Raw genomic sequence first — 10,548 nt, 5'->3', positions numbered from 1 at the left:
AGTGGATGGTTCAGTTGGGTGTGCCTAATGTCCTGGGAGTGGTCTTGCTGGGCGAATTGGTGGCCTTTGCCTTCCAGACTGCGTTTCAGGGCTCGGCAGTCGTGCTCCAGTTCCACATTTTTTGTGCGGATTTGTTCGTAGTTCTCAGACATCTTCGCGACGCTGGCATGGAGACGCTCCACCTCCGCTTGAGGATCTCCTTCTGCCGAAGGTTTCCTTCGGGAGGACTCCCCACGAGGGGTGTGGTGCTGGGTATCGATACTTGCCTCGCTCAGCATACCAGAATGCGGGGTGAAGAAGAGGCGACGAGGCTTGATAAGAGTCGATTTCCCACAGACGGCGCCAAACTGTTGATGCTCCTTTTGGGAGGTCAACTTAGGGAGAAGGGGATCTTCTTCAGCAGGGAAGAAGGTTAGGTCCTTCGGCAATTGAGTGACCTATAGAAGACAAAGTAGGAGAAGCAGTTGTTAAACTTCGAACACCGGTATGGTGCCGGCCGAAGGCTCTCCGATGCTTAAGTCAGTTAAGAGTGGTAATGTTGGCAGAGTAACTGTAAAGGTGAGAAATTAGTTACCCCCTTCGTTTTGGGTACTGTTCCCTATTTATAGGGAGGTGAAAATGGAAGGCTTGCACAAAGTTTCGATGTGGGATTTTGTGCAAGCTGTTGTGATGTCGACACGTGTCTCGGAGATTAGGAGCTTTGGCAGTCGGGAGCTTCGGCAGGTGTCTGCCACTTTGGAAGAGTGTCTTCCTTCGACAGGGAAGAAGGCGTGTCTGCCTTGGTGCTAGTCGTTTTGGTCCTAGATATGCTCGATTGATTATGGTGTAAACAAGACATATAGTCATCTCAAAGTTGATACAAGCTGAAACTCATGATCTCCAAAGGTAAAGCATACATTGGCATGACATTCTTGTTTAATTCTGGCAGTTTTTATTCCTAGATAACTATAGTTCATGCATTGCACTAGATTCTATATAAAACGTACAGTTTTTATACTCAGATGCATGCCTAGTGCACTCTCACTAGTCATCTGCACTAATTTTCTGTGCACGTATTTTGACGATTCAGTTTAAGTGATCATGTAACACTGTCTGGTTAATTTTAATTTTCACTTGTTTCTTTTCAGCTGTGGGTCTTCACCTAACACTTAGAAAATGAGTTTTCATTGTTTTCAAATCTAAAGATTCAATTTTAATATGGTTTTGTCTCAATTGCATATCATCTACAAAATCACATTTTTCCTTTAGAATCTCTAGTAATTTCTTCAACATGGTTTGATGGTCATTTTGAGAAAATGGGTTTTCATTGATCTTTATTGTGAAGATTATCTTTGATATATACGTTGATGTCATGATTTAAAATTTTCATCTCTCATCTTTTTTTTAAGGTTGGGGTGCGGGGGAAGGGGGAAGCCACCACTATTGTGGTGGGAACCCATTGGTATCTCTCATATTTTTCATGGGAGATTCACTATTACATCCAATATAGGGGCCCAAATTATAAATAAAACCCTATATGAAATGGACTTTATAAATACACCCAAAGCCCATTACAACATAACAAAGAGGCTTTTAACTTCTTTTAAATTACAAAACTGTCATTGATTTCTTAAAACAAACCCAGCCCCAAAACCTCATAAAAAAGCCCAAAACACTCAATAGGGCATCAAAGTAATTTAATAATCAAAATTAAATTCAATAGGGCCAGTTATCATTTTTTGGGTTTTTTTTTTGGTTTGTTTATAGAAATTAAATGGTGTATGGTTTATTTATAGTTTTAGTGCTAAGAATGGGTATACGACTAAATATCTCTTTTTTCATTTGAGTAAAAACTGGTTCTGATTTTAAGAGAAGAAGCTGTAGATACCAATTTCAGAAGGTTGGAATGGTTTTAGGTTCATGTAAAAAAAAATAAAGTAACAATAAAATATATATATATATATATAAAACTTGCTTCACCATGGGTCCTAATTTTGAGTGTAAGTGAAAAGCATCAATTACTATTGGGTCTATGCACCACAACCTTTTATTTTATTTTTTTTCATTATGCATCAAAAGTTATTACACCAAATGTTGGTTGTCATCACTTAATGGGGCAATTTTTACTTGCAGTGTATAAATAAGATTTAGTGTGTGCCTAGACAAAAAACATACGAAACATTAGCATATCAGTTAATATCTTAAAAAGTTGTAATATTGTGTAAATCCCTCCCCCAATCGCTTGTGCTACGAAGAAAAAAAAATTAGTTGTAATAAATCGATGTCCCTAGTATTACTCTTTTAAAGAGGGCAAGGGTCTTTTGAATTTTCATTTTGTTGACATGCTAATTTATATTACCCGATAAACACAAATTATTTTTACCAGAAACTTTACTACATTTTCTTCAATATCATTATCTTGCACCTCAAGCCATGCAAAACCTAATTATAAAAAAAAAGTAAGCACATCCTTTGAGAATCCAGAAGAGCATTAAAAGAAAAGAAAAGTTTGAAATCCAAAACCACTCCGTTAAACGTTTGATCTACGCACCAGAGGCACCTCAAAAATAACAACACAAAACAAAACGATCCGCTTCGAATTGCAGAACCAATATATATATATATATATATATGCATCTTAGAGAAGCTGCAAAATTCCAATTCCAGTAGTAGTACTTGGAGGCTGCAAAGTTGAAATGAGCCACATGCAGGCCTGCCATGGCCGTGGTCCCCCTCCATGAAAAACTCATTATTTCTTAAGCATCATCTGCTTCTAGCTCCGCCATTGGTTCAGACTGCTTATTTTTTCCCAAGGAACACATTGGTGAGAACTGACTTTGACTGCAACGATGCCTTTAGCAATAGCACACCCTAAAAGAGCAAAACACTTAATTATCTAGTTCTGAGTAAATATTATATATAGCATAGTAGCAGCATATTAATTTGCGTAAAATTAGATTAAATCAAAACAAAATTAATATATGAGAAAATAGAGGCTGAAAAACATTAGTGAGCATGAACTGAACATCGTAAAATTAGTAACATTTAATTAATTATCGCAAAGTAGAATATATTTAGAATATAGTAAGAAATTAATTAAAATATTCGGACCTCTTGCATGCCAAGATGAACCACCTTTTCTTCAAGGGCACTAACATCCTTAACATTGAACTTGTTAAGCACAGCAATACATGAAATGGTAGACACAGGCTTCACTTCCAAATCATCCGTTATCATGTACGTAACAACACCTTTCACGTAGCCTCCCTTGCCCGACGAAGTTTCTCCTCCCGTAGTAGAATTTGGCGGAGCAACGTAAATTGCCTGGGTGGAAATAGTGGTATTGATGCACTGTGGACAGAGGGCCTTAGGGTCGTCGGAGACATAGTAGGGCCGGCCGCTGTAGTTTCGACACGAACGACACACGTACAACTTTTTAGTACTAGACGAATATCCATCGTTGGTGATGAGCATATTAATAAGGAAAGTACTAGGTTGTTGTCCAGCAACTTGAGCCTTTGGTTTGAGTAGAGTGTCCTTGTTAAGGTTAGGCTGCATGTATATGTCACTTAGGGTTTCAAGGCTCCCATAAAGCCTTCCCAAGCTGCCAACCATTTCATCCTGGGAGAGAAGCCTAATGATAGTGCCAAGAGGCAAAGATAGAAGAGTGAAAAGAAAGTCCACAAAGTCTTTGCCTGCTTCAGCAAACAAAACCTTTTGTTGTTTTGTATCAATTAGAAGCTTCAAACTAACAGCACAGTTGGAGGTTGCCATTGACAACTTGATAAAGACCTAGAGTGTGTGTTTGTGTGTCTATCTACCACATTGCTTAAGTATAAAGACCTATTTATAGACCTAGCTAATAGTACTAACTGTTATTACGTAGCTTAAATATTAAGTCAGTCATTATAATTTCTTGACCAAAAGCTAAAAAACAAAAACAAAACAGAAAAGAAAAAAAGAAAAGACAATTACTTCCTTGCTCTTGAAGTTAATCTAATTCCCTTTCCCATAATTAAGGAGTTGGCCAGCCACCACACGCCTATCAGAGCATCCACAATAGGCTCCTTAAATCACCCCCTTAGCTAAAATTTAGGGAGGAATTGAAAAAACCCACCTCCAAGCATGCTATCCAGCTCCTAAAATAGAGAGATCTCTAGGAGCTCCTAAAATAGGGAGATCTTTAAGAGCATCCACAATGATGCTCTCTATTTCTTAGCTAAAATTTAGCTAAAAATATAAGAAAGCTATTTTAGGAGCTCTCTAAAAATTTCAACTCCAACCATACTCCCTAATTTGGAGAGTCATAAATGCTATAACTCTTCTTTTATTGGTCCATCTCTATTAAAAAAAAAAAAAAGTTAACATTAAATAAAGGTTTGAAATACTCATTAAATAAAGCAACATTAAATTATAGAGAACCACTAGGAGTCCTTTCTCTCTCCTCCAATTTAGGAGCTCCTAGAGGACTCCATATTTTAGGAGGTGGATAGGGAGCATGGTTGGAGTTGCATTTTTATAATTCCTCCCTAAAATTTGTCTAAGGAGGTGGTTTAGGGAGCCCATTGTGGATGCTCTAAGAGCTCCTAAATCTGAGGAGAGAGAAAGGACTCTTAGTGACTACCTATAATTAAATGTTTCTATATTTAATATTATTTTATGCATTTATTTAATGCCAAGTATTTTTTATTGTTGCTTTTGTATCTACACTTTATTCAAAAATTGAATTAAAAAAATATTTAAAACATTTATGACTCTTTAAACTAAGGAGTATGGTTGGAGTTGAAATTTTATAGAGACACTACTACAAAAAAGGCAAAAGACGACGGGAATTCACCGTCGTGAATTTGGTTTTCAAACCGTCGTAAAATCGATCGACGTCTTTTGCAAAGTAAAACCACGACGCGAAATCACCGTCGTTGTTATAACAAACAACGTCATTAACAACCAAACAACCGACGTCTGTATACTGAAAAATGAACCAAAAAATTGTCCTGGAGAAGAATAGACGACCTATTTTATACAACCTCCGTCGTGTAAAAGAATACAATACGTCTTTAAATAAATAAAATATGACGTTATTAAATCATACGACGTCCAATGTATTTATATAACCGTCGTGCAATAGTAATGCCACTTCGTTTTTTTACATTAATATTGACGTGGAAATAGCGGTTAGGGTAAATCACCGTCGTTGTTATAACAAATAACGTCATTTACAAAAAAAAACCGACGTCTGTACACTGAAAAATGAACCAAAAAATTGTCATGGAGAAGAATAGACGACTTATTTTATATAACATTCGTCGTGTAAAAGAAAACACTACGTCTTTAAATAAATAAAATATGACGTTATTAAATCATACGACGTCGAATATATTTATATAACCGTCGTGAAATAGTATTGTTACTTCACTTTTTCCATTAATATTGACGTGGAAATAGCGGTTAAGGTAAATCACCGTCGTTGTTATAATAAACAACGTCATTTACAAAAACAACCGACGTCTGTATACTGAAAAATGAACCAAAAAATTTTCATTTAGAAGAATAGACGACCTATTTTATACAAACGCAGTCGTGTGTATGTATATACTACGTCTTTAAATAAATAAAATACGACGTTATTAATATTTACTACGTCTTATATATTTACATAACCGACATGGAAAATATGTTAGGCTCATGACTTACGACATATTTATTTCTATAAACGACGTAGTATGTGATATACAACGTCGTGATCATGTAAAAGACAGCCGTGTTTCTCTATTTATACGTCGTCTTTAGTAAAATAATAGTCGTCTAATCCATCCAAGACGTCGTCTTTTGTAACGTTCAGGTTCGATATCTGTCCTTTTAGACGTCGGTATTATTGTACTGAAGTCATGTTATTTGTAATTACATGTCGGCTCTTTATCCTTCTCCGACGTGATATCGTTAATAACTGTTTCACAATAACGTCGTCTTTTTTCACTTTTAGTTCGCTTTTAGACGTCGGTTAATTCAATGCCGTCGTTGAATGCTCCAAAACGTCGTTTTTGATTGACAATTTTATGGCAACAGACGTATGTTTTTCACAGTTTTATAAGGACCGTCGTTTTATAATACTGAACCAGTATTTTATGTACTGATTGTTTTGTGTCCAAAACCTGCATAATGAAAGTGAAGAAAACACATTACAATTTATTGCAAAATTAATGTCATACAGTAGTGCTGTTTAGGGCATAAATAATTTCATAAATTACAAGAGCATCATTCAATCCATATATCTTCACACCCATCTCGAATATTTTGACTCCCAAACTCACCCACTAGTTCATCAAATGTGTCAACATTTGGCATCCCTCTAGTAAATGGCTCACACTCAATTCTCACATCACCTAAGACATCATCACCAATAACATCATCATTATATTCTCTATTAGGCGCTGATAACACTACCGACCAACCATGATGCATCGGGTCGTCAACAAAAAATACTTGTTTGACTTGAGAAGCTGATCGGTTCATAATTGTATATTATTTCTTACCCTTCTAGCTTATGATTTGGTTATGTTTTTGAGTTAAACTTGTGCTTTTAATCCTTTTTGTGTTTATCTTTCAGTTCATTGAGCTTTAGGTAATAATGATGGCTTTAGAGAGCATAATTCATGCAATTCAAGCATGTTAAGGCCTAATTTGGATGAATGGATGAAGAGCTTAAAGACAAACTCATTTTGGCTACAGCCCCCTGCCAGTCCAGTTCCGTAGGTCATATTGCAAGCTTTGTTTCAACAACCTACATAGCTCGAATGAGGCCACATTCTTCATGAAAGTTGTTCCAATTGGTGTGTCCTATAACATATCCAAAATTCAGCCCCATTGGATAAATCTGGAGTCCGTTACCTAGCAAACACAGAACCATGCTCAGGATGGATCTTATCAACGCGCAAAATGAGTTAGCAATTTGTTTTGGCCTTAACTTCCTCCTCCGACCTTGGATTGGCCCAAATGATATATGGCTGGAAAGAAGACATTCTGAACTTCAAGTTTGAGTGCTTAAAGTCTTAATTTGATTAAGAGAAGCCCAAGTTGTAAGCCCTTGAAGTTGCTGGTCATGCTGACCTCAGCATGTGCTGGTTGGATGCTTGGTCATGGTGAGCTAGGTATGAGCTATCATTTCTGGTTGGAAGCTTGGTCATGGTGACATGAAGATGAGCTAGGGCTGCTGGTGGGATCTATTGGTGAAGTGCATCAACCAATTCAAGATTTTCTAATACAAGTGCATCACCCAATTTAGATTTTCTAATACAAGTGCATCAACCATTTCAGATTTTATAAAACAAGTGTTGTATGCATTAGCCATATTGAATTCAGATTTTCACTTCCCCTAGGCCTATAAATAGGGAAGTTCTCTAAGCTTGTAAAAACACCCCAAGGGGGGGGGAGCTCTCAAACACTTCTCTAGAGCTCCCTTCCCTTCTCTCCCTCAAATTCTCTTAGTTTCCCTTTGTAGTTCTCAATTGTTGTAATAAGATCATTCTATTAAATTTTCTTTGTACTAAATATCAAACACTTTTCCTTTCTCTTCTTCTAATTCTCTAAAGCTTTCAAACACATGTTCTTCCAAAATCCTCAAAGTTCTCAAACATCTCTCTACTTCCCTTCTCTTCCAAAAGTCTCCATGTCTCAAACACTTCACAAACACATTTCTCTTCCTTCCCTAAGTTCTCAAATTCTCCAAGTTCACAAACATCCTCCAAGTTCTCAACCACTCTCTTCCAAATTCTCAAAGTTCCTAAACACTCTCTTCCAAAATCCACAAAGCTCTCAAAACACCTCTCTACTTTCTTCTCCAAATCCTCCAAGTTCTCAAACACTCTCTTCCAAATTCCCCATGTCTTAAACACATTCCCTTCCAAAATCCTCAAAGCTCTCAAACACATGTTCTTCCAAAATTCTCTAAAGTTCCCAAACACTTTCTTCTCCCTCCTCAAAGTTCTCAAACACTTCCTTTCTTCCTCAAAGTTCTCTTAGTTTCCTTAATGTTTTCTTAGTTGTAATTTATTTTTCTTTGTTATGTAAATTCTTTTCTTAAGTTTTCAAGTTGAATTAGTTTCCAAGTTTCAATTATGGTTTTTGTTCTTATTCATTATGCTTATAAGTTAATATGCTAGTTTGAATGATTGATCACCATTTAGGCTTGCATGTTAGCTATCTTGGTTTGAATTAAGAGTATACACCATGCTTTAATTCGAATTGAACTATGAATAGGAAGAGTATGTATGGACATTCGACAACAGGGATTAGATACATACTTGGTTGTTTAAAATGTTCTTCTATGCTTAATGGGTTCCTAATGCTTAATTTTAGGTTAGACAACAAATGATCAAATTAGGGAATTAGGAACACAAGGTTATGACCACACACCATGGCTTAATCATACTTTAGCTAGAATCAATCCATTAATCTAAATTGAACTTGGGAACTTATTTGCTTGAGTTACTTATTTCTTTCTTCCTTGTTTTATGTTCTTTGTTTTTGTTTCTATTTTGTGTAGGGAAACTAAATTGGATCATTCAATCACCAATCCCTGTGGAATCGACCTCGCACTTACATATGCTATACTACCAACGGTTCGTGCACTTGCGAGTATCACAAGTTGAGGATGCAGCTTAATCCATTTTGGTGGAGCTAAATCTACGCAACATCTAGCTGGTGTCGATTCACCTCCACAATCCTTGACCTCTCCCTTTTCAAGCTTTTTATAGCACTCTGACAGTCTTCAACCAAACTTCGCTCCGCCGCCAACTGAGCTTTAAGCACCTCTACCTCATGGGACTTCGCAAGTAGGCGATGACCCAAACTTGCGACACATGCTGTACTCTGCACGCTCAGTGCCAGGGCATCACTCGTGACCCGGTTGTCATCCCTTGTCCCGAACACACGTATATCTTTGGGAGTCACTAAATTTCTGCAAACTCCAATGGCAACATCGTTGTCCAGGAGTATTGAGTCATTGACAGTCACAGGCCCCCGTGCGGAGGCAAAGTAGGGCATCCATACTGGTGCTACTGCTTGGCCTCGTGTCTGAGTCGGTGGAGCTAGGTTGAGATCTAACGAAAAGGGGTAGGAAGAAGCCATTTGATTTCTCACTTTTTTTTTCTTTTTCTTGCTTCTTTTCTCTTTTGTGTTTCTGAGTTTGTGTGTTTTTTGTTTTTTGTTTTTTTCCCTTCTTTTTCCTTCTTATAGATGTAGTCTTTGACAAACAAACCCTAGCCGTTGCAGCGTCTAAGCGTTTTCTGAATATCCAGCGTTCCTCGAGTCCCACAACCTTCTCACTTTCCAACCGTTTCCAACACATTTGTCACGACTTGCTTTGTCTGAACGGACGCGTTCAGCAAAGTTGTCGCGCCTTTCCATGAGCCCGTAATTTTCGCTTGTGGATCTGCGGCGCCTCTATGCGTCGACACGTGGCTCCTGCTTTCTGCCCGTGACTATCCATGAAACGACATCAGGGACCACATTCCCTCTTTTTAGAAATCCCGCTTTGCGCTCATAATTCACGTTTTATCTTTTTAAGAAAAAAATTAAATTTAAACGTGTGGGCTTCAGATTTCATGTTGGGTCGGGTTTTACCGTTGTTGGGTTAATTTCATTTTGGGTTGGGCTTTCAATTGTTTGGGTTTCAGTTTGTGTAAGACTATCTGTTAGGGCTTACTGTTTTGAGTGTTTTACTGTTTCGTTTTTTTTTTATTTTTTTATTTTATTTTATTTTATTTGATTGTTTGTTTTGTAATTTTTATTTTGTAATTGTTTTATTTTATTTTTGTATGTTTTGTGATTTTTATTTGCTTTAATACCCTTCATTTGTTGTTATGACATTGGTTGTGGCTAATTTTTAAACATTGAGGACAATGTTCATTTCTAGGTTTGGGGGTATTGGAGTTTAGCAAGTAAATTTGGTTTTTCTTAAAATTAAAAAAAATAATAATTGAAAAAAAAAAAAATTATTTTTTTTTTTGCTTGTTTTTATTTTAAGTATTGTTTTGTTTTGTTTTTGTTTTGAGTCACTTTCCGAACACTTATGATGAGATAGTGATAAATGTTTGCATGACTTAAATAAAAATTGGATTTCATTTTATTTTAGTGTTTTTTTTTCTTTATTAAAAAATAAAAAAAAATTTGGCATTGTTCTAGCATGATATGTTTGAAACCTTCTTTACACTTGCCATTTGTTTCATAATTTTCCAATTAAAGGATTTGCATGACCCAAAGAATTGTATCAAGCACAAATTAGACTTATATAACCATATAAAGTGAGCTTTTGAGCCTTGTACTTCAATTCATGAGTGTTATATACATACTCTTATTTTCTTGTCATCAAAGTTGTTGTTTGATCTCATTATTTATTGATTTGGTTGAACACTTAAAAGTCATTCATTCTTATGCAATTTGACTTCACGACATTTAAGAAGTGATATTAAGGCCCTCTTTGGATCGTTTGTGCCTTTCAAGCTAACCTTATGCATGCTTAAGCATGATTTTCCATTGTTAACCATTTTGAGCCTACATGTAAACCTTTTC

General features: G+C 36.5%; 1 protein-coding gene across 1 annotated transcript; it reads right to left on the bottom strand.

Moving 5' to 3' along the window:
- Positions 1-2,778: 2,778 nt before the first annotated feature.
- On the bottom strand, positions 2,779-3,753 carry LOC148295891 (uncharacterized). Its single transcript, XM_088251297.1, has 2 exons — positions 3,091-3,753; positions 2,779-2,850 (listed from the first exon to the last, which is right to left on the bottom strand). Exons 1-2 carry the CDS (start codon positions 3,751-3,753, stop codon positions 2,779-2,781), a joined length of 735 nt encoding a protein of 244 aa, XP_088107423.1.
- Positions 3,754-10,548: the final 6,795 nt, after the last annotated feature.

The sequence above is a fragment of the Prunus avium genome, chromosome 3 (genome assembly GCF_965620075.1).
Source record: "Prunus avium chromosome 3, drPruAviu1.hap1.1, whole genome shotgun sequence".
Classification (NCBI taxonomy): Eukaryota; Viridiplantae; Streptophyta; class Magnoliopsida; order Rosales; family Rosaceae; genus Prunus; species Prunus avium.
This window is presented reverse-complemented; position numbering and strand designations above follow the sequence as displayed.

Excerpts from the sequence above, each read along its gene's own strand:
- LOC148295891 (XM_088251297.1), bottom strand. The coding sequence starts at position 3,753 with ATGGCAACCTCCAACTGTGCTGTTAGTTTGAAGCTTCTAATTGATACA. Across the intron at positions 2,851-3,090 it reads TTCATCTTGGCATGCAAGAG|GGTGTGCTATTGCTAAAGGC; the intron begins GTCCGAATATTT and ends TTGCTCTTTTAG.